The sequence below is a fragment of the Crocodylus porosus genome, unplaced genomic scaffold (genome assembly GCF_001723895.1).
Source record: "Crocodylus porosus isolate Cpor-Errol unplaced genomic scaffold, CroPor_comp1, whole genome shotgun sequence".
NCBI classification, from domain to species: Eukaryota; Metazoa; Chordata; order Crocodylia; family Crocodylidae; genus Crocodylus; species Crocodylus porosus.
Window position 1 is genome coordinate 22,962,848 of NW_017728917.1, and position 24,272 is coordinate 22,987,119.

The 24,272-nt window shown below is 40.3% G+C and overlaps 1 protein-coding gene across 1 annotated transcript in view; it reads right to left on the minus strand.

Annotated features, from left to right (window-relative positions):
* The window catches only part of CACNA2D3 (calcium voltage-gated channel auxiliary subunit alpha2delta 3), a gene marked incomplete at its 5' end in the record, with an annotated part of 852,337 nt that overhangs the window by 42,523 nt on the left and 785,542 nt on the right, over positions 1 to 24,272 (minus strand). The window contains 4 exons of the mRNA XM_019537014.1: positions 4,218 to 4,288; positions 8,830 to 8,892; positions 18,077 to 18,121; positions 19,785 to 19,846. Of these exons, the coding sequence (XP_019392559.1) occupies positions 4,218 to 4,288; positions 8,830 to 8,892; positions 18,077 to 18,121; positions 19,785 to 19,846 (241 nt within the window). The remainder of the gene's footprint in view (positions 1 to 4,217; positions 4,289 to 8,829; positions 8,893 to 18,076; positions 18,122 to 19,784; positions 19,847 to 24,272) is intronic.

Genomic DNA, 24,272 nt, shown 5'->3' on the forward strand with positions numbered 1-24,272 from the left:
TGGACCAGCCCTGTGCACTGCATGCAGTAAGTGTGCCAGCTGCATCTTCATATGCCACATGCAGCTGTGTGTGGCACATGGAGCCAGTCTAGGGCACAAGCTTTGTGCCGCACCCACACTGAACTAGCCCTGCATGCTGGATCTGGGGCCAGTCCAAATTAGGCCCACAGATTGGCCCAATGTACCAGAGCCAGCATGCAGGGGCAATCCTGTGAGATACATGAACATATTGAATCTGAACATATATACCTAAAGTTACTTTCTGTCAAATCTGCTAATGCCAGTGCATGTACAGTTTTACTTTATGTCTACAATATATTCTGTGTCTGCCAATCTGGCAGCACCCTTTCCCACACTTGTGACTAGAGTCATTTATTTGTGAATGTATTGGACAAACAAAACAGGTCCGACGTGCATGTTATATGCAGTGTGTGCCTCAGATGAGCCCTGTACACCACATGCAGCACACAGATGCATGCTGTATACAGGATGTGGGGTTGATCCAAGATCCATAGGCAGTGCCACGGATCAGACAATAGGGCTCTGTGGGCCAGATCCAGCCTGGGCTGTATCTTTGACACCCCTGCTTCAAGTGCACAGGATTATATCTAGGAGGCAAAATATTTGTAAGGTTTAGAGAATTTCCATTAAAGATAACTAAATCAAAAGAGTGAGAAAAAGAATATGTCCTTATGTGTGTTGAAAACATAAGTGAAGGGGCTATAATCTACTAGACTGGAAGAGTGCAGACAGCTTGTATTATTTGCTAGGAAGCATACAATTCAGGAAAAATGAATGAAGCTGGAAGGATGAACAAGACGACAAGCTCTTAAATCAACATTAAACTGTTAGAATAAGCTTTAATAGCTGCAGAAGTTGGAACCTAGGGATCTACCACTTCAGTCTTTTGTTCTGACACTAAACTGCATTAAAGGCCATTCCTGCAGCGGGCCAGGGGAATGCCTGATAGAAAAAAAAAAGTGTCAAGAACAAAATATACCATGCTGCTGCTGCCATATTTGCTTTTAATACTTACTCACTTTTTCTTCTAAGAATGTGGGGACTTTTGTTGCTGTTGTTTTGGAGGCTTTTTGGGTTTTGTTCTAGGTTTCTCTGGGATAGTCTTCTCTTCTGGTGTTATTCAGTTTTATAATAACCATATTCCCTCCTTGACCTCCTTATTCTCTGGAGTTTATTTTTCTCTTTAAACTCCTAAACAGTATGATTTTCTTTCACCAATTAAACAGTAATTCACAGTATTGTAAATTCAAAGTGTCATGAAATCCTACAAAAAGCTATGGTTTATTTTTACAAAACAGGTGTCATAGCAAAGATTTTTCATTGATAAGAGGTTTTCTTTCTAACACTGTTTCAGCACCAGGAAAAACTGAACATTTAGGGTTTATATCAGTTCTGTTCCTTCCATTTGTACATGTTAACTCAGCTGGTAACATATTTTAAAGGCTTTTTAATGACCGGATTGTATGCAATGTACAGGATGTACAATATATACTGTTTTGATAACTAAGGACTTAAAACAGACAGCACGTCATGTTATTGTAGAAGGACCCCCATGTATGGAAAAAATATATAAATATATTCCTGAAAGCAAAGTATCCAGGCAAAAGTAACAGGCATATGCTGCTCAGTTTAAAAATTAAGTATATATTTTTAAGTTCATTTCAGGCCTTGCACTAAAAGCCAAACTGCCATGAATGCATTTTGCAAGTACTGTTTTTCATGGTGGAAACAAATGAGGCCAAAGAGAAATATTCGCTTATGTCCAATGCATTCAGCCAGATCCTGCAAATGCTTAGCATTCTAATATCCCAAAATGTCAGCTGACTTGAGGAAACTAAGCCTCCCATGGGAGATCATCTCATTTCTTTTTTGGACCAGTCTCTTAGTTTGACAGCATGAATTAATGATATGGTGGAACACTGCAGTCTTGCCACTCCAGAGATACAGATTCAAGAGAAATGTTAGAAATCTACTCCCCAGAATAAACAGGGATGTCAATAAAGCATACAGGCATCATGGAAGCCAGCACTTTGCCAACTAAGTGACTGAGGAGCATAAACAGCTCAGATAAGTTTTTACAGCACTCACACCTGCTGGACGGTAGCTAACATATAAGCAGAACACTGAAAGAAAGCATGCCTCTGGCAATCATCAGAGCAAGATTCCAGAGGGTATAAAGGCAGATAAGAACCTGCTTCCTAACCCGATCACCATAACAACAATAGTAATAGGAAGCGTAATGTTCATTGTATTTATAGCAACTATTTTCCTGCACTCCCACACCAACAGTGCCTGGAATGTCGAGTTCATTCTCCTAATCCTTTGCTGCTTTGTAATTTTTTTTGTTAATCCCAATGAAAATATGCCCAGTTCATTTTCATTAAAAAGCCAGAAAAGTTTCCATTATATACTGGTAGAAAAGTTCTTTTGAAAGACCTCATCTATCACAGAGGAAAGCAGGTTTGTTTTTTTGATGCATTTTTGTGCTATCTGCTATATAGCAGAAGGAGCAGGTGGCTTGGTTAGTATAATTATACCAGTTTGCTTCTAGCCCATGTTTTAAGGCAGTTGCAATGGCTGGCTTATTGTGTTTAAATAATTGTCTTATTGTGTTTAAATGTTGCTTCCAGCATGCGACTCAGTTGCTATCAGCTAGTGGCTTTGATGTTGGCTTCATTATTTCTGATTGCCTCAGAGCTGAACACCAGTGAAACTGTGAACCATCTCAAGCTGGCTCTCGCTGTACTCTAGATGGAACACTTGAGCTATGGATCCTTCACTTTATTTATGTCAATTGTGATACTCCTCAATGTCCTGAATTTTCCAGTGCAAGCTCTGTTAAAAATGCCACTAGTCTGATATGCAAGAAAAAAGCAAGACTGATGGAAGTGGGATGTTATACTTTGCATTTGACTTGGGTTTTAAATTGGAATTAAAAAATATTTTGCTTCCTGGTCTTTTATCATCTAACCCATTTTAGAAATAGGAATTAGCTCACTTCATTTTATGGTGCCTGTTAGAAATATACAAGTAAATAAACAACACTGTCCTTGTCAGAGCATAAATTGCCACCATCAGACAACCAGGATTTGGGGCTATTCACTAAGTGCTAAATTTTGCCTTTGCAAGTTAGCTATTTATTACAGTATAGCACAGCTGTATGGCCTTAGGGAACCACAGAATTCATTCCGTCTCAAAGAGAACAAGCTGTCTGTACAAAGGAGCACACCAACTGCAACATCCTTTTAAGGAGGATGACACCATACTTTAGCTCCAGTGTCTGGTAAGAATGGAGCTCTACCTATAAATTCATAGTTGGTAGGGGCTGGAAGGGAGCTTGCAAGATCATCAGGTCCAGTCTCCCCTGCACTAAGCAAGAAAGACAACTGGGGTCAGGTGTGCTATTCCATCGGTCTTCCTTTATGTAATAGGTTCCCACAGAAGAATAAAAGGGAGTAGCCCTGGGGACATAGACTGCCTTTAAACAAGCAATGAAAGGTGAAGAAATGGGGGGAAAGGTGTTTAGAGTTATGAAAAAGCCAGAATCAGATACTGATTTTTGGAGCCAGAGTTACTATAGCCTTGTAGAATTCCATGTGGTCACTTCCCTGGAGTGTGCAATTTATTTTATGGCCAGGCAAAAAAAAAAATTATTTTAAAATATCATGAGGATTATCAGGACCAACAAGTAGCTTTTGCTTGACCTGGTTAGTTTTCAGGACATTTTAGTGAGGCTGAGTTAATAAATGTGAGTGAAACCAAGTCAATTGCCAGTAACAACCTCCTTTTTTCTACGAGACATGGCTACTTTCTCTGCTTAAAACAGTCTTCAACATTTTGTTGGTTAAAATGCTTTCCTGTTTGAAGCATTGCTTGCTTCAAATCCATTTAAAGCTACGTTGCAGAACATGGGGCTGAATCCTCCTCCTATCAAATCTGTGGAAACAGGACTGGACTCATAGTCTTTCAGTATCATACTCCAATAAACTATGCTGCAATAAGAGAAAACTCATTCATTGTATGCTGAGTCTCCAAGACTTAGCACTCTATGTGTGTGGCATCAAGTTACACTAAGATCATCTGGAACATGAACACAAGCAAAGTCCCAGCCACTTTTGGGTTTGTTTTATTTGAATTTGCTTTTATTTTATTTATGCAAACTTTTTTTAAGGGAGAGAGGGTAGTAAAATTCTTACCTTTTAAAGGAGCCCATTGTTAGCAATTTGTTCATCACAGCCCCTTCAGCCTCACCAAAGAAGTAACCAGTCTGAGAGAGAAGAACATAAGAAATGACCAGACGTGTAGACAAATGCAAAACAACAGTGGATACAATTTAAGCTGGTATATCCTGGGATCTGACAAGAGTAGCTTTTGACAGTTACATAGATAGCTTTTCAGGCATAACAATTGAAGAGGTCTTAATAGTCATGACAAGTTATGGGGATTACCCAATAAACCCTGAGCAGATGTGAGAGCTTATACAATAGATTGAGATATATTATGTAACATCTAATATCTGAAATACACCCCCCCAAAACCTAAAGCTTCTCAAGAAAATGCACTAATCTGATCACAAATGCTTGTGATTAAAACACTACTCCCAAAAGATATAAACAGGTTTTGAAAGGATTTCCTAAACCATCATAAAAATCGTTGTTTATAATTCTACCATGACCTGTTTAAGGAACACTACATTTCATCAACCCCATAAATTTTTACTTCATTCAGAGTCACTTTATACTTAAAACCACTCAGCCTGATGAATTATCCATTTTGTCTTTGTTTACTGTATGAAAAGTTGTGAATTAATAATAAAGACAGATCTCTGATGAGAAAACAAACGTGTGCACCAAATTTGGTATCCAATCTGAGAGAGACCTTATTATCTTGGTCTTGCTGGCAATTCAAATTACATTCTTAAAATTAGACATGTATATATAGTCTTTTTCCCAGTTTGGGGACAGCATTTTCTTATTTTAGGGTCTCAATTTATCAAAAGATTGGGCATGTTCTTTGCATTTTTAAAAGGGGGGAGGGGGAAATCCCACAGTTTAAAGGTAGAAAGGGCATTGTACTCTCAAACTGCATGTATTCCATAGATTTTGTATTAGCTAAACCCATTCCATTACAAGTAACTTATATGACCTTAACTATGCACTTGGGAATTTGCAGGCAGAAAATTTACAGACCTAGCCAAAAAGAGATATTTTTGGCCTCTGAAAAGAAAGCATTGTGTAAAGCCTGCTAAAAAGCGAAGAGAGCATTTTTATTTCATGTGCCTAAATGCACTAGTTTCAATAGCACTAGCTGACTGAAGAAGAAGAATTATTTTAATTGCAGGACAGGAAGTCAGTGTCAAACAAGCCCAGACCAGAAAAGACTAGCATAACACTCAATAGCAGTAAATCTGATTTATCAAGTCATGCTTCAATTTCATTCAGGTATGTAAAGGACAGTTCTCACCACAAAATAGTCTTTCTATGTTAATAAGCTTTAGCTTTTCCCAAAAACTCAGCAATCCTTAAAATCCTTAAGTTCTTATTTTTGTGGATCTAGATCAAGTGAAGAACCGCAATACCTGAATGCAAAGCAGGGTGTAGTGCTGTGGTGGTTACCCGTGATACAAGAGTCCTCAGAGTGGTAGAAAAAGAGAATCCCAGTTATTAAGGTAACTGATAAAATCGCCCACCCCACAAAGAAGTCAGCTTTGTGTGGTGTGTAGAGTCAGGGAAGTACAGAATCTTAGGCTTAGTGCCTCAAAGGTTTTATTTTCAGTGCCTTCAATGGAAGTTCAATATGATTAACTCATTTGAAGTCTGGGCCTTAATGCCAGTGCTAAGCATTACAGAAAGAGGGGTCAGCAGTCCTCTCTTTCCAGCCGATGCTAAGAAAGGGAAGAGATCCTTGTTTTCTGGGAAGTGGTAGCAGAGGAACAGCAGTCAAGGGCTCCTATTAGCAGGACTGCTGTAATAAATGCCTCTTGCCAGTGGGGTGGCTAGAAAAGGCTTCCTGTTTGCCTGTGAGCTTGCAGCAGCGCTGTGTGGTTCTTTCTGATGTTTTCCAGTTTTACACAACAGATGTGGTTTTGTAGTGGTGATGATCATTGTAGTAGTATCTAAAGGCTCTAGTCTGGACTGGGCCTCCACTCTGTTGGATGCTATACAAACACATAGGCAGATTTGGTTCCTGCCTTAAGGCTTAAACAGACTTGGGAGATGGAAAACATGACCCATAGACAATGGATCCAAGTGATGGCCGTTCATATAAGTTATGTGTGTTCGTGTGTCTTATGGGGACAAGGCTGGGATAAGGGACAGTAGGAGAGGATGACTAAATAACATCAAGAGAGTAAGAAAAGAAAGGAACAAGGAAAATTGAAGGGAAGTGGCCATGTGTCTAGGAAGGGAAAAAGGAGAAAAAGAAGGAGGGATGGAAGGAAGGGTAAGCCAACTAGGAGAAGGACTGTGAAGGAGAAGGCTTGAAGTAGTCAGCCTTCTGGTAGAGGGAAGAAAGTTCAGAAAGTCAATTCTATGCTATTACTGTTGTGCAGGAGCTTGTGAAAGGGAGTTTATTCACCAAGGGACCTAAAAGGCTCTGAAATGAGTGTCCTCTACTCAGTTCTGGTTGTGGAGGCCCAGTTGATCCTCTGAACTGATGCTACCTACCCTAGCTCCTCTGCAGAGTGAGTTACTCTACTTCTACGGGCTTGGTCTGACCTTGAGCATTCTACTCTACTTCTTGTGGCCACGTAAGAGAATTTCCAACCCAGGTCCTTCTGGCTCTTCTCCTTGCTTTACTAGTGCTTTGATTTGTCAACCAGATCTTGTTGAGGGTAAACCTCTTTGCTGTGAGGTACAGCAGGATCTGCATGGTGCCACTGCCATGAAAATGAGGTGAGCATTGCTAAATGACCTCCCAGATGCTTCAAAACTGAAGCCACTGAAATCTTCTCAGCAACCTAGATCCCATCCTAGCTACCTCTGGCTAGTTCTATTCCAGTATTGTCCCTCCCAACCAGTTCTAGCACCACGCTTCTGCCCTCCATAAGTTTTAAGTCAATGCCAATTTTTCCTTCTGCCCTCTGCACTGTTCAGACTCTGCTTGCTTAAGATGCACTCACACAAGGGTCATAAACTCATGACACTATTTAAAGTGCTCAGATAAACTGTCCTTCTAGTCCAGCATCCTACACCACAGGACACAAGATGAAAGAAAGATGAAAGATAAACTCAGAACAGACAATTAAGAAAGACCCAAACCATAGGCAAAAAGTTCTTCCTAAACCTAGTTAGTAGACATGTCACATGATTTGCCTCGTTGCAGGAAGCAGAAACAGTAAAATTCTTTATTCAAGTCAAATTAAACGGTTGTGAAAATTAAAAAGAAAACAGTTTTGCGGTTACTAGAGTAAATGTTTAAAATGTATCAAGAGTACTTTGCGGTCACAACTGTTCTTAGATGGTTGCCTTTCTAAGTAGGTACATGGATCAGATAGCCAGAGAGATAGAAAGGAAAAAAATATCAACTGGCCATAACATAAAAGTGGGTAATGTCTAAGAAAAGTCATGTTAAATTGTTAATTTATATTTATAATACAGAAATGTATATTATATTTGTATTATACTTGTACATCCTGGAAGTTATATTAACAATGTACAGTATTTCCCAAATGGGCTCAGCAATGTATTTAATAAAGTAAAATAAAATAAAATAATAATTTTTACTCCTAAGTTTTCCAAGAAAAAGCCTTCTATTGTGAATAGTGACTATTGTGCTGAACAGGACAATATTTGCTTTGCAGTGAATGGTCTGATGTAGCTAAGAATTCAAAAGCGTATCAGTTAAAATCCCATGTTTTTCTTTATTGCTTTGAGGAAAAAAATTCCTTTTCCACTAACATTTTTTAAAGCCTCAACCAAAATGTGTTTTTTGCAGGGCAGGGAGATTGAGCAGGGAAGGAACTGTGGAAGTTTGGGAAAATATTCTGAAGCTACATTTTTTAGTTATTCAAAGTTGAAAAAATGTAGGCGTATTTCCTGACTTCAGCAAGTCTGTTGCTGCTCTGTGAAAGTATATATTTGCATTAATGTTTTTTTAAATGTTTGTATTAGTGTGTTTTTTTTTTTAATTTAAAGTGGAGACCAGTTCAGTTGGCTAGATCGTCAACCTTTACCAAGAATTGCCTTTATATTTCTGGATATTCCTCTAAGTTGTTTACAGAGAATCTTAAGTACTTTTAGAAACAGCTGTCTTTGTAACCTACCTAACTATAGCAACCTTACGTCAACTAAGACTTAACTAGCAATATGGGGATTCCTATTCACAACTCTGCCAAGCTGAATAAGGAAGTCCCTCTCTACTACAGTACTGAGTGTTAATTTTAAAACCTTAAGGCCAGCTACAGACTTTACACTGTTACCGGTGTAAGTGATTGGAAACTGGTTTGTACACAGAACAGAACAGAAGTTTTGCACACACAGACTGGTTTAAAAATGGCAGAACCTAGTCTAAGATCATTTGCTGACAGTCCATTGGATTTGATAATTACAAGTTTGAACCTAAGGCTAACCTAAATATGGTAAAAGGCAATGGGGAATCTTTTGCTTCAAGATCAAGCTTCTTCAAAGAGAGCAACATTTCTACAGCACATAGTTCTATACTTTGAGACTTTTATGAGTTTGAGAGTACCCCTCCACATCGAGAGGTAAAAATTTGTTCAGCCCCTCTGCAAGACATGTACACCTTTCAAGGACATTATATTTCTAGCACATTACACGGTACTGGATAAAAAAAAAAAAAACTACTTACTTGTTCATTGTCCTCAGACACTAAAATAAATCCATTGTTATCTATGAGGTAACAGTTAATTGCCTAAAAAAATAAGACCACAATTTCAATTCTAGTTCTTAAAGCATATCATTAATTTCATTAAGCTATTCATTTTAATCCCAAATGTTCTGTAAATGGATACACATGTAGCCCTTATGGAATTACAACTACCCATGTACAACTTTCAGCTGAGTGCAGTTGTTAAGCTATTTTAAGTGTTTACTTCATGCACACAAACCCAGCGCAGACACATATAGGAATAGGAAACAGAACAGAACCACAAGGGTAAAGAAGAACAAGTGCCGTGATGTTATTAATGCATTCTTAAAAATAATTCCCTGTAACAAAGAATACAAAGGCACACAATCCTATTGTTTCTTATGGCTTGGGCTGTATTTAGAGAAAAACTTCAGCACAATGTCATTACCTTAATGATGTATTAATGAAAACATAGTGTCAGCTTGGAGGACCAACAGGGGACCAGGTAATATTTTTTTAATTTGTTCATAGAGTGAGAGGGGGTTGAGGCTTCTGTAAGAGAGGCCCCATAGGTCTCCTAAAGTTTTTCAAACTGTGTTTTTAATTGGGAGTTGGATTTTGGTGGGTCAGACTTATAAACTACATAAAGCAAGGGAAACCCCAAATCAGTTTTCCACCTCCTCCCTCCCTCCCCCACCATGCACAGATCATTTTAACCTCAAGTGAATGAATTTGCTACAGGCTAAGATTTAATTACTGCTCTGCAAAGTTTAAGCATACAACTTAATTCAAACTCTGATATAACTTAGTTTTACCTTTATTACAGCTTTTAAAGTCTACCTCCACATTAATTTGTAGCATATTGCCATGGTAGTGCTAGTGCTAATGCAGCAAATACTGTACCATAGTTACTACCATTTTTTGTGACATTTACATAAAAATGTACCAAAAGGCTTCCAACAAAGTAAATTTCATGTTTGCTCTAAATCCAAAGCCATCCTTTCTCACTACATCTGTGGTAGACCCAGCTAGGAATAAAAGCTGAACTATGCTACATTATAGTTACCCAGAAAAAAAAATCTTTAACTTCAAAAATTCAAGCAATTTCCTTCAGAACGCAATACTGCAGTGATATAGACTAATGCTCGGGTCTACATCTTTCAAAGCATAGGACTGATTCTGATCTTGGTTCTCCATTGAAAGTTGTTAATTATTACAGCACTACAGTCCAAACATAGGACAAATAGGAAGATACAGAAATGATGTATTTGTATCAATTTTCAAACTCCATTCTAGATAAACAATCTAATTTAAAACTCTTAAACCTTCCAGGTTGCACTAGAAATCTGAGAAGATTTGGTCCATACTGAGAGAATACTATGTAGTTCTTCAGGTAAGTTTTAGACTTTTTTTACTCTTATGTTGGATAAAGAATGGAAGTGTGGGAGAGGATGTCAGACAAATACCCTCAAACTTCATGTTTGTTTCTCAAACTCCAAGGTCAACATTTGGTGCAGTTGTAACTCCACAACTCATTTAAAAGTTGTTCATTGTGACAATAGAGTGAAAGGAAAGAGAAGAAGAGAAATGTGTGAAGAATGCACCCAGGGCAGTCTCCTCTCAAACTTTCTTTCTCTCTCCTTCCTCCTGGACCTTCTGGCTTTCACACCAGGCAGGGCGCAGGAGCAGCAGCAAACAGCAGCTAAGTCAGTGTGTATAATGGACTGCCAGGTATTCTGGAAAATGTAATTTTCTAGAGTGGCATTTACTGCTGCTGCGGGGAACTTTCACCCCATTTTTTTGGCCAGTGAAGCCAGAGTCAAGAAGGCAAAAAAATTTTTTTTAGCAGAAAATATGGGGTCAGTTCTCAACCCAGCAGTAGCAAAGTCCACTGATTCTCTATAGAATTATGATTCCCATAAAATCTTGCATTCTGTGACACACACTGCCTGTGCCAGCTGAAAAATGCAGGCAAAGTGGTAAACAGGAGGGTGCGCATGCCCCACAATCTCCCTGCCACCCGGGACTTCTGGCACTCTTCCACTTAGATAGCACCTGGGGCACATACCTCACTCACCCATCCAGTGCTACTGGGAAACTGGATTTGTTTCTGGGTATGTGGGGATAGGATTTGTATAAGGAATGTTGTTCACTTCTTTTGCCTATGGTCTATACATTTTATGGGACAATGCAGTACTTACAGGAGCGCAGTCATTTTTCTTTTGCTTGACATCAGAGGCAGATCCAGAAGGGGCGCACATCCCTATCTTAAACCATACCACAGAGGCAGCACCTGGGGATCTTTTTTAAATCCCTGAAGCAGGTAGGAGTCCCTCACCCCCACCTTGCTTCCCCTCTGTACTCAGCAGCACAACTCACCTCCCTCATTTCACCCTTCCTCACTTGCTGGTGCTACTACCTGCCCCTGCCAACCCAGAGGTAGGGGAAGCTCCAGAACTGCTTCTGTCCCACTCCAGCTGTGCTACATAAGGACCAGGTTCAGCTCAAGACAGTGGCAGTGACTGCAGCAGTGGATAGGTAACTCCACCCTGCCTTATATCCCCCAGATGTTCCCTGCCAGCCTGGGAGCAAACTCAGGGTGTGGTAACTAGCCTACTACCACCACTGTGGCTGTCCCTGGATAAGCCCTGCTCCCCATGCAGCCTGGATGGAGCAGAGGAAGAGTGGTGTTGGAGCTCCCCTGCCCTCAGGTCAGCTGGGGATGGTGGTTATTGTGGGTGGGGATCAGAATGAAAGGAAGGGGAGGGAAGCTACCATTGAGCACAAAGGGGAAGGGAGGGGATGCTGCAAGGGGTAGAGGGCAAGATTCTTACCTGCTCTGGGGACTTTTTTGGTCTGTCAGCTGTGGTGGGAGGGAAGAAGGAGGGAATGGCACAGGTTACTGTGCCTGCACCCTCTTTCCTGCATCTGAGATTGCTTGCTTAAATAAACAACTGCCTTTCTCATATAGCTCCCATTCAGGAAAGATTTTGTAAAGTGAAATGCAGCACTGGAAATGACCATTTGCAGGCATTTACCTGTCCAGCACATTAGTGTGTAATTTTGAAGCTTGAGATTCATTCTGGAGACCATACTGTTTGCATACAGTAGGCCTGTGTGAAGCAGTAGGGTGGTTCATGATTGACTAGTGTGGGGAGTGCACTAAACTCTGTCAGTTGGCTTGAAGGTTCAAGTTCAATGAACTTTTGACTTCCAGGGAAACTTTCCATATGTGCAGAGTCCCTTGATTTGTAAGCAGAGTAAGCATGAAGTGCCAAAATAATTAACAAAAATGTGGCCTTCGTTCTGAGAACATACCTAAGGAAGACCCTGAGTATTTTGCGCAGCTCCAGTATACTATTGTATTAACAATAATGGAAAGTAGCATGGATTAAATGACCAAAGAGGGGGGGAAAAAAAGCCAACCTGAAAAAGCCTTAAAACACCTATAAAAATACCACTATTATACTAAATTCCTAGCCCTAACAGGAATAAATTGTGATTTCTACTTTACTGCATGTCTGGGATGTCATTATTTGAAAGCAAGACAGTCTGGGAACTGAGTTCATGACTTCTGACATGTGATATGGTGTAAGGTCCCCCCCTCCCCATTACTTTTTTACAGTCAAAACTTCCTTTTCCCAGCATTTCAACAGATTCTATATTTGATGTCTTTTAAATACATGGTTTTCTTTAATTACCAAGGTTTGCACTATTGCTAAATTCCTCTACACTGTTGCATGATGTTTACTGGTGTAATTGTAAAGTGTGGCACATACTTTAATAGCTCATATGCAGCCCCAGACCTGTTCATGCACATGCAGTGTTAAGTTTCATATATGCAGTCAAGATAGCAATTGGCTTTTACAGCATGCAGTCTTTTATAGGTGATGTGATAAAACAAAGTCTTTCCTTAGTGTTTATTCATCTCACTCACAGAAAGCTGGTGAGCACTGGCACAAAATCTATATGTTCATAACCATTGAAGCAGATTTGGCAGAAAGCTACATGAGTTATCACAATAATGTGTTGCTTTAGATATAGAAATTGTGTGCTCTTCCTATGTAGCCTCTAGGACAGTCAAAGATGAAGAGATCATCTCTTCTCTGTTCACCAAAAACTGCCCTGAATGAAATGCACGTTATCTCAACCCGAACTGCCCAAAGCTATACTCAGCAAGCTCCTTGGGTATGACTGGGAGCCGATTGATGAGAATATTTAAAGGCTGTTGGAAGAGATCCAAAGTAAAGCTTTTACATTTAGATCACAGAAAGCTGGCACAAAGCTAACCCTAGTGGAGAAATACCAGGAAACATATGAAATTAACAGTTCTACAGAGCTTATTTTCTTAATGGGAACCTGATTACTTTTGAGGAGATGGGGCTGGGAGTACTCAGAGCTCTAATTAAAATTGGTTGAAATACAAATGATAACACAGAAACGAAGCCAGCAGGTTGGAGGTAGGAGCTTTAGCTTGAAATCAGAGCATCTGGGTCAAACTGATTTTTTTAATTAATTAGGAATTGCAGCAGAAAACTTAACTTTTAAGGGGTAATACAAATAATGATGGCAACTTCAAAGCAAGTAGCTTTAAGTCTTTAAAGTTAAAGATGAAAAAGACCAGTAGTGTAACTAAGGTGGGATGAGTATGGGGAGAGGGAGTGAATGGGGACAACAGGGTTGGCTCCTAGAGAGCCCAGCCATGGGGCTGTTTTTGCCTGAGCAGAGATGACACTGGTACAGAAGTAGTAGTGGTAGCAGTAGCTGGGGACGGTAAGCCTTCCCTTCCACTCACCTACATTCCCCCACCCCCCCAGATCTACAGTGGTCAGCATGCCCCTGCGTTCCCCCAGACCCTTCCCACCCAGTCTCAGGTGCTTAATAAACTTATTACACTTATGGAAAAGATCCGTTGGTTCATACAGCCCCAGACCTATTACAAAGATGTAGCATAGGCACTAACCCTTTCACAGCTGATTGTCTACTTTTGAATTTTGGCTGTCATTTTTGCAATCTGAATTGCCACACATTGAAAAAAGTGGTATCACGGTACCTATATGTATCCTGGCTGAATTTTCCAATAAAATACTTGTTCAAAGTGTACTGAATGCCGGGCTATATTGAGGTGCTGGGCATGTCTACGTGAGATGTTAATTGCACAGTTGACTAAATAACTGCACAATAAATGTCTTGGTGTCTTCATGTGCACTCCTATTAGGCTGGAGTAAACTAATTTACTCCACAGCAGGATAGCACTTGTTTTTACAAGTACTATCCTGCTGCAGGTAAAAAATTACATAGCAGTACACATAGCAGCCCACATCTAGATGCCGCCTGGCTGGCTGGGGCATGAAGTTGCTTCAGTGTGGGGGCTGCCTGCCTGCCCCTTAGCCCCACACTGAAGATGCCTCCTGCCCAGCCAGCCCCTCCATACCACAGTGACCTGCAAGGAGCAGCCTTGGGCTGGCAGGCTGATCTCCAGAGTCCTCTGTCAGCCGGACCTGCTCTGCCTGGGCTCCACATGCTGCACCTGAATAAGTTGCAGAGCTTATTGCCCAGAGTTAATTGCTCCTGGGCACACATTCAAACAGTAATGTAATTGCACATATAGACACACCCCCAGTATACAATCCTAGAAGTAGGTTTGATGAGATTCTTGGCATACCCAGTAAAAATTTTTGCAAATTAATTTCTAGAAAACTCTCATGTGAAAATGAAAATAATTTTCGCTCTTGTGAGCCAAATGCTCATTCTTATACTCAAATATGTTTCAAAATACTGTTAAGAAATTGTGCTGACCATTTTGGATAACTTCTAATGGTCTTTGCATCTTTGCATTCTAAATCAGATTTTCTTAGTGGACCTCCAGTTTGATTTTCATAACACTATGTAACTATTTTTGTCAATTATTTATATGACACTAAATAAACTTACCGCTATCCATAACACAGCATTTTCCAAGAGAGTTTACTACTGAATAGACAAAAATATGTATAGGGCAACAGTTCAAGTGTAGGAGAGTGTAGAGACTTCATTGACAAAGGCGCTATAAAGTCAAACGTAAGGAACATTTTAGACAAGAACAGGCAGTCTGTTTCACATATGGGGATGGTCCAAAAGAGGACAGAAAGCCAAGAGCAGCAAAAAGGAGATGAAAGAGGAGAGGGAGTTGGGAGGAATTTGGACATGTATAATAATAAGGAAAGGATATATTTGAGTAATACTGTAGTGGAAGAAGTGAGAATTTAGTGACAACCTGGATAGATTTGTCAGTGAAAACTAACTGAGAAATCAGGGGCGATATATATTAACCTGGGACGGCAGGGACATTGTGCACTGATTGGGCAGAGAGGTGAGGCAATCTTATGAGGACAGAAACTAATAGACTAGTAGTCCTCAGTCTACTTAAAAACAAAACAATCTATCACTCTATTACAATGCAATTAGCCCTTTTAAATGCCACACAACACTGATAGCTCATTTTTCTTTCAAGTCTCTTTTAGTCACTGCTTCCTAGAATTGAATCTCTACCCACCCTTATAAGTGTGACCTGCATAAGTGGATGACTTTGTATTTGGCTGTATAGAAATATATGTTGTTTACTTCTACCTGGTTTACCAAACAATCTATGTCTTTCTGAAGCAATGACCTGGCCTTATTGTGGCTTACCGTTCCCAAAATCCATGCACCACAACTTTGGTGACAAGTTTTTGTTTCTTTCTATTTTCCCAACTCTTGTGTTGCTTGCAAACTTCATCGGTGATTAGTTTTTGTTCTTTCAATCCCTTAATAAAATGTTAAGAAGTGAAGAGCCAAAAACTGATCTCTGTAGGACTTCAATAGACACATACCTGCCTAACGATAACCTATTTGCAATTACATTTGGGACTTAACAACTGGCCAGTTTTTAACCCGTTTAACCATCTACAATGTAGTATTCTCAGTTTTCAATCAAAATGCCCTAAGGTATTCAGTCAAATGTCCTAGCAGCAATTTAAGCATATTATACCAAAAACAGGAGTTTTTTCAACCAAACTTGTCTCCTTAACAACATGCATATTTCCCCAAAAAATCACTCCTCTGAAATTGGGTTGCACGTCTTAAGCAGGGAAGCTGATTACAGCAGTAGAAGGGAAGCATGGGGACTAGGGGTGTGCAAAGCGAGCTTTATTCAATTTGGATTTGGATTCGGCCTGAATCAGGGACAGCGATTTGATTAACTGATTCAGATCACTGTCCCTGATTTGATTCAGCCAAATCCAAATCTGAAGACTAGATGCTGATTCAGAGAATCAGTGATTCGGACATAGACACAGCTTTAGAAGTTTTTTTGACATACCTTGAGGTAGGAGGCATGGCTTGTGAATGCTGTGATGGTGGGGTGGATGGAGCACGGGGAGTTCTCCAGCATGCTTGGCAGCAAAGCTGAAAGTGGACTGGAAGTATTTCCGTATTTCCAATCCACTTCTGGGTCTGCCAGGGAGCATGGGGGGGGGAGCCTTCCCATCTCAGCATTCAGCCTCAAGGGGACCCCAGGAGCTTGCAGGGGGACAAAAAAACTTTTAAAGCTGTCTCTATGTCTGAATCTCCCGATTGATTTGGAGGGTTCTGATTCAATTCAGCAAGCTTAAAGGGTTCTGATTCAATTCAGATTCAGCCACTGAATTGGGCTGAATCTCCGCCAAATCGAATCAGGGACTGAAGCTTTGCATAGACCTAATGGGGACACTGAAATGGCTGCCACGCTTCTTTCTAAGCTGGTCACATGTAGGGATGGATGGAGCTCACTCTTCAGTGTCACTAAATGTTGCCAAACTGGCAGCACTTTTGACTGAGTAGTCATGGGGAGGGTGAGTAAACTGAAAAGCATACTTCCTGTATTCCATGCAGTCAGAATTCAGCTATGACTTGGCAACTGTTCTTTTCTTCATTCTACCTGCCTAAAACGTGGTGTGTGTTATACAGGAGGCAGTATGTGAATAAATATGGTATTTTTTATAAAGTCACATTATATTGACGTTATATTACTTTCCTTTTCATTATTTATTCATATATTAATTAATTATTTTTTAATGTAACACCAACTCCTTATTCAACTGCATAAGAGATGAGCTTGCATTATATACCGTTATGTAGTGTTTCGGAATATTTTTTACACTTTCCAAACCTGGCTTTATGAAATGTGTTTTCTTATTTTCTTCTGCCATTTACTTCAGATAAAGCTGTTGTAGTAGAAATTAAAAAAAATATATGTATGGTATTTAATTAGAAAAACATGTCTCAATTCATGAGCTTCATAGTGTTTAGGAGGGGTGTGCGAAATGGGCCCTACTTGATTCGGATTCAGATTTGGCCTGGATCAGGCACAGTGATTCGATCTCTTGATTCGGATCACTGTCCCTGATTCGATTTGGCTGAATCCAAATCTGACAATTTGATACTGATTTGATGAATCAGCAATTTGGACAGACACAGCTTTAAAAGCTTTTTCTACATACCTCTAGATACCAGTGTAGCTCATGATCACTGCGGTGCTGGGGTGGATGGAGTGTCTCACAGCAGCACAAAGGGATTTTCAGAGTGCTCAGCAGCAAACCTGGCAGTGGACCAGAAGTACTTCTGGCCCACTTCTGGGTCTGCTGGGGAGCGTGCTGGGGGCCTCCCCCACATCCCCCCGGCCTGGCAATTGGCTGCAGGGGGACCCCGGATACCCTCCTCCCCAGACTCAGGAGGCACCAGTTGCCAAGCTGGAGGGCTGCAGGGGGGTCCCCTGCATACTCCCCAGTGGGCCAGGAAGTGGACCAGAAGTTCATCTGATCCACTTCTGGGTCTGCTGCTGAGCGTGCTGGGGAGCCCATGGCACTCCTGTGGAATGCTGCATCTGCCCCAGCATGGCAGTGTTCAGAGTCCCTGCTACCTAGAGATATGTAGAAAAAACATTTAAAGCTGTATCACTGAATCTATCTGAATCTCTCCTAATCAATTCGGAGGGTTCCAAATCGATTCAGAGAGATTAAAGGGTCCTCTGATTTGATTCAGATTCAGAGACACAGCCACCAAATCAGGCTGAATCTCACTGAATCGAATCAGAGACCAAAGCTTCACATAGTCCTAGTGTTTAGAAGGCTTGAACAGGAAGTTTGTATGGTATGAAAATTTTCACATACATGTCTATTTTGTTTTATTTGCTTAAAACTAGTACAATCAAGGTACACAATTTGAAAGAAAATGTGTGTAAAATACTTACTTCATCATCACAGCTTATGGAACATCTGCCATCAAGAGATGCGCACTGTAAAGGATACCAATAAGATGTATATTTCACACTAAGGTTTTTTTTTCTATTCTGATAATTTTATGATTTATATTTTAAACATGATAATAAGCAACATTTTTAAAAGAATGATATAACTGATTGCAGCTGAATCAATGACAGTAACTTACTGGGGAAAGGCCACAAGAGGATTTGACTGTAGCAGGAACGAGTTAAATCTAGTATAATTACATCTGCATCAAAGGGATTAGGTCATGCTATACAAATTTCAGTTGTTTGGTCCAATCTTTAAAGCCTACCTTAAATGATACATGTTCATAAACCTTACATAGAGAAGAGTTAGTTATTCCCCACAAGGGATTGCCTAAGTCACGTGTCAGTCCATATTTCAGATAATATTTTAGAGATGCTTATTCTCAAAAATAGTACAGTTCCAATTTACTCTCAAGCTGAGAATGTAATCTCTTGATCCTCTTACAATTGGATGAGATTATTTTGTTTAATAAATACACATTTTAAACCCTAAGTAAACCATTTTAAATGCAATTTATTAGAGGCTGTAAAGAAGAAGATAGCCAAACTTGATTTAATTGAGGTGGTACACCACTACATCATATTTCACATTGCTAAAAGCTAGACTACAGGTCCTGAGTAAGGGACAGGGCATGAATCTGCTGCTCAGGAATGACCAGCAACCAAAATGTGACTCGGGGTACATCTACATGTTCATTAATGTGCTTTTGCTACTACACATTACGCTTAGTACCTGCACTATAAAATACTACATAAAGGCACATTAGGCTGTCCTAATGGGCAGTAACTGAAGTGAACACTTTTTTTAGTGATGTTTAATGTAGACTAATTCTACTGTGCATTAGCATATTAGCACTGTTTTTGACAAGATGCTATAATGCGCAGAATAGGCTACTGAGCATTAAAGTGTACACGTAGATGCTCCCACGGCTACATTATTTAGTGTTTGATTACTTCTCCCAGTGCTGCCTGTACTACCTTGTGCACCAAAGCAGGAGTGGAGTCAGAGTTCTACCTAACTCTTGCTCACCTACCATAGATTGGGAATTGGAGCACCATGGAGGCTGCTCTCCCCTCCTAATCACCATCCATAATACAGGTAACCTGCACAAGGGAATGATTAATTCCCTGAATGAACATGAGGAGGCCCCCAGCTATGCACTTAGTAATAAGTGTGTACATTGGAAGAAAGTGAGCAAAAACTGAGCAATTTGAAATCATGTGCAGATATTTTCAATACAATGAAATCATGTTTGTATGTATTTTAATTCTGATATTAAAAAGTGTTAGCTAGTGATAAAAACATTAACACTGAAGAGGAAATTCAGAATTATTAGGTGATGATTTTGACTTTCCCTTGATTTACCCTAAAGTAATTATTCATGGCTTTGTACTTTACTTGGAGACCTGATCTTGAGAGTCCTTTCACTTCTACAAGTGAAGGATCAACACCAGAGCAATTAACCCTGTGAACATTATGTCATAATGAATTAAAAAGTAAATTGGAACAGCCTGTAGTAATAGCTTTACAGACACCCATAGGAACTCTTGCACTTCCTTGGCTAACCATATGCTCTATTCTATCATCCATACAGTAAGAGAATGAATATGGACTTATCTACATAGAAAACACCAAATGGAAACATACCTGTCTGCTGGCAGTCCAAAACTTCCGCTGGAAAAATTCAAGTTTCATCTGGATACCTACGGCTGGTAAAAACAATAAATAAAAATATGGTTTTAAAAACCCTATCGTGATTATTTAGAGTTAACCATAGTGGAAATGCTGATGAATCTTCTTGAAATCATACTAGTTTAGTTTAAGAAACCATGTGATCATACATCAAATAAGACTTACCTTTTGTTTAAAAATATCAAGACACTGATGACACAACATGTTAGGAATGCACAAACCAGGAGTTAAGAAGATTGTGCACTTATTTACACTTAAAATAAAGGGCCTACAAACTGGCAAAAAGGAATTGGTTCCTTATTAATCCTGTTCCATTCTTAAAACCTGCTGTAGAATGCACAGGTATAACTGGGCATTTCTGCACTCTGGGTGAAGTAGTCACAGCTGGGCTGCTGCCAGCGGCCAGAAGAGCAGCAGTGGTGGCAACTATTTATGTTGCCCTTATTAAGCCCCATCTACATGTTACACTTAAGCCATGATTCAGTCAAGGCTACACACTCAGTCAATTAATGGCACGATAAGAAGAGGAATAAGCTACAAAGTCATTTCACAAAATATGTGTAATACCTTTGTAGCTGCTTCCTATCACGTCATTAACTGAAAGTGTGGCCAAGGGCCTGTGTGGCTGGGAGCCCTATCAGCTGATTGGTGAAATGCCCCCCTGCCCTCCCTTTCCCATGGCTCACAGATTGCAGCAGCTGTGGTTTCTCAGCCTCACCCCACCACCCCCCACAGCTGAGAAATCACAACAGCTGCAATCTTGCTGCTGTAGGGTGCATCCACATAGCTGAGAGCCCTGTCAGCTGACCCAGGCTCTCAGCCGAGGGAACTTGTTTGCTTCTGACTCCCCCTGCACTGGGAATAAGGTGCAATGAGATCTAATGTGACCCACACAATTGTGCATCCTGCCAAGCATATGTGGCATGGCAGGAGGTGTGATTGTGTGGCTAGTGCATTAGATTCCATAATGTAAAAATTAAGTTTATTTCCTACCTATAGGGACTTTTTCCCCTGAGCCTGATGGGCGTGTGAGCCCAAAAGCTGGCAAAAAAGGGTTTTTTTTTGCGATTTCTTAGTTGGTCTAATCAAAGGTATAATCTCTGAACCAAGAGTTCTAGGTTTTTGTATTTCTTTTTGTCTCAGACCAACACAGCTAACAAATACATCCCTGAAACATGGAAGATGCCAAATTTTAGCCAATTTTGAATTTTAAATTTCATTGCTGAACAACAAGAAAGATTTCTACACCTCCCTGCTTGCCATGTGACACCACTAGGGAAGGAATCCTGCCTCATCTGCAACAGAGGAACTCATAAAGTCACTCTCATGGACCCAAAGGGTCAGATTTCCATCTTAAGCTTCCTCTGCGCAAAAATTAAGTTTATTTCCTATCAGAGGCAAACCGAGCAGGGCCCCACCCTGCTCCAATCTCAGACCCAAAGAAGCTGCTGCTGTCATTGGTGGCAGCAGCAGCAGGGGGTGTGGGGGGGTATTGAGCGGCTGGACATGGAACTGCTGCTCCACCCAGCTCCATGCCATCACTGCTCTACCTGGCTCCATGGGCCTCCCCCCCAAAGCACGGGGCCTGGGGCAGTCGCTCCGATTCATTTCCCCCCTAGGGACAGCCCTGTTTCCTATCTATGGAGACTTTTTACCATCTTTAATTTTCCTTGAGTCTCATAAAGGGTGTGTGAATCCAAAAGCTTGCAGAAAAAGATAATTTTTTTTTGTGATTTCTTAGTTGGTCTAATAAAAGGTATCATCTCTGAAGCAAGAGTTCTAGATTTTTGCATTTCTTTAGATCCCATTGTGCCTTTACCTGCTTATGAGGAGCGGCCCTTAGTTATGCCACTGGTAAAATGTCCCTGGGCAGAGATACCTGCAAGTTCTGTATGCCAATTTAAGTTCTTGAAGCACTGAAGATGCTCCCTGGCAAATTCACTATATAATTTGCTACTTAAAAATAAACTATACAAAAATTCAAATTGTTCTGGGAAGTCAGCAGAGGCTTAATTCATTTTTTTTCTTGAGGATCTACGACATGAATCACCTTTAATCGTATTTGCATTTTCCACAGTCTCTTACTCCAATCAAACATTGGTCTTGTTTTCACAAATATGTGGCAGATGAAATCATGAACACTTTTCATATTGTTTTCCTCATAGTGAATAAGGAAAACTATGTGCATAACTCATAACATACTGATAGATGTGAGGTAAAATTAAAAATAGAGGAAAGTTTCTCTATTGAATCAGCCTAAAAATATTTCTCTACCAACTGTGCCTCATATACAACACTACTTGAGAGGATAAATACGGAAATACTCTGTGAATCAGCTTCACAGCACATTTTCTCCATCTATCTTATATTATATTGTCATTTATTTTATGGTCAGTGAGGAGATGCTATCTGACAACCACGCAGAACATATTTCCTGCATCTGTTATATTCCTTTATAGCCATTTCTCACACAGAAGTAATCTGCACACTCCACTTTCTTTTTCTGAAACAGAGGCAAAATATGCACCATATTTGCAGGCTACACCGCAATAAATGCTATCTGAATATTTTTAAATCTTAACCTTATATTCCAGTTGTATTGATAGATGTATGAAACGTAGTTCACTAAAGTGTCTAGTACAGATTCTTTAAGCCAGTGGGAGACTTGATACGCAGTTCTGCATGTTTACCTATGTGTGTGCCTAGATTTAAGCATATAAGCATTTTTATTGAAGTCACTGGGGCTAGGGACAGACATTTAAAAAGCCTGAGCCTGAAGTGATTCAATCTTTGCTGGTTAGTCTAACCTGGCTAGGCTAAATCACTGTGTAACTCCATAGACATCTCAGAAATGCAGGCATATGCCTGCAGTGGCTCAGGGTAGAAGCTGGGGGGTGCTAGAGCAGCCCTCCCTTCCCTTCCAGAATGCTGAGCTGAGGAGGAGGGGGCATGGCCAGGCCCCAGCAGGATGCTCTGATTAGCCCAGCAGGGAACTGATAACAATATTTATCACCTCTCAGTGTTTATCATTCCATTAAGAAAACAACAGAGGGACAGTACCGCTACCTGGTGATTCTGCCTGGTGATTCTGCCTGTTGACTCAGCAGGGACCCATGGCCAGCATATGGTCTGCTAGCTGATACACAGATACCTCTCAGCAAGGCAGAGGGGAGGGGGGAATTCCTGCTTAGCAGGGAGTGGTAAGGGGGAGGGAGGAAGCAACCCGCAGTCTCTGTCAGGGTTGCATCCAGGGAGCAGAAGGGAGAGGCCAGCCCTGCTTTCGGGCAGAGAGCCTCACCTAGCCAAGAGAGCATGCCGGGATGCTGAGGGAGTTTGGTTTATCTTAAATCAGCCAGAGGTCTAGGATAGACATTGCATAAACCAGTTTGACCCAAATCAGTTAAGTCTGATACTACATTCAACCAAGTTTATCTCAAACCAGTTTCAGCCATTTTCAAACTGGTCTATATGCACTGAACATCTATTCTGTTACAGGTTTAAACCAGTTTCTAATCACTTAAACTGGTTTGTGTGTAAAGTCTGTTCCTAGCATAGGCATACTTGCATACTTAATATTAGGTACATGATTGCTGTATTGAAGTTTGGATTTGCCCAATCCTGATAGGTACAAAGAACGTCAGGTGCAATATTAACTATCTTCATCTCCCCTCAATTTTAACTGATATTGATTAATGCTCAGCACCATGAAGGTTCAGACCTTTTTTTAAATTGATGGGGAATGGATTACATGCCTTTCTATTCAGTATTAAAACACGATCCAGTTTCTGCAAAGAAGAAATTTTTGCAGAACTTTTCTCTGTACTCTGCAGGGGAATAACACGTATTTCTCAATCGGTGCTACTCACCTTCAAATTTTTTAACCTTTGTTCTTAAAATATATTTGGTGAGGCACAGTGGATTCTTCGCTGGTTTGCCAAGTCTGTGTCATAAGGCCTACTTAGTTGTGGAGGACAGATAAAGACATGTATACAATAAAATCTCTTTCTACAGGTTATTTACTAATCTCATCTTGTGGATAACCTATGCAGAAGGGTTGAAGTACTAAGGACAAGATTTTCCAAAGTATTTTGGTGCCTGACTATATAGATTTTTCAAAAGACTCAGGTTTGGCCATTAAATCCCACAGACAGCAATGGACATGTGCATAACTTTCTTAAGTATTTTGATAAATATTGCAAATGCTTATCTGAACCTTTAGATTCCTAAGTGGCTTTGAAATGCTACAGAATAAGTTTAACAACCTACAGTTACTAAAGAGCACTTTTTATCCAAGGATGTTAAAGCACTTCAAGAACCTGTTGACTTTTACGATCAGAATCTGGTGGCCTTTTACGATCAGATCACCAGATCATTAGATGCAGGAGTAGCAGTAGATATAGTCTTCCTGGACTTCCAGAAGGCTTTTGACACTGTCTCTCACCC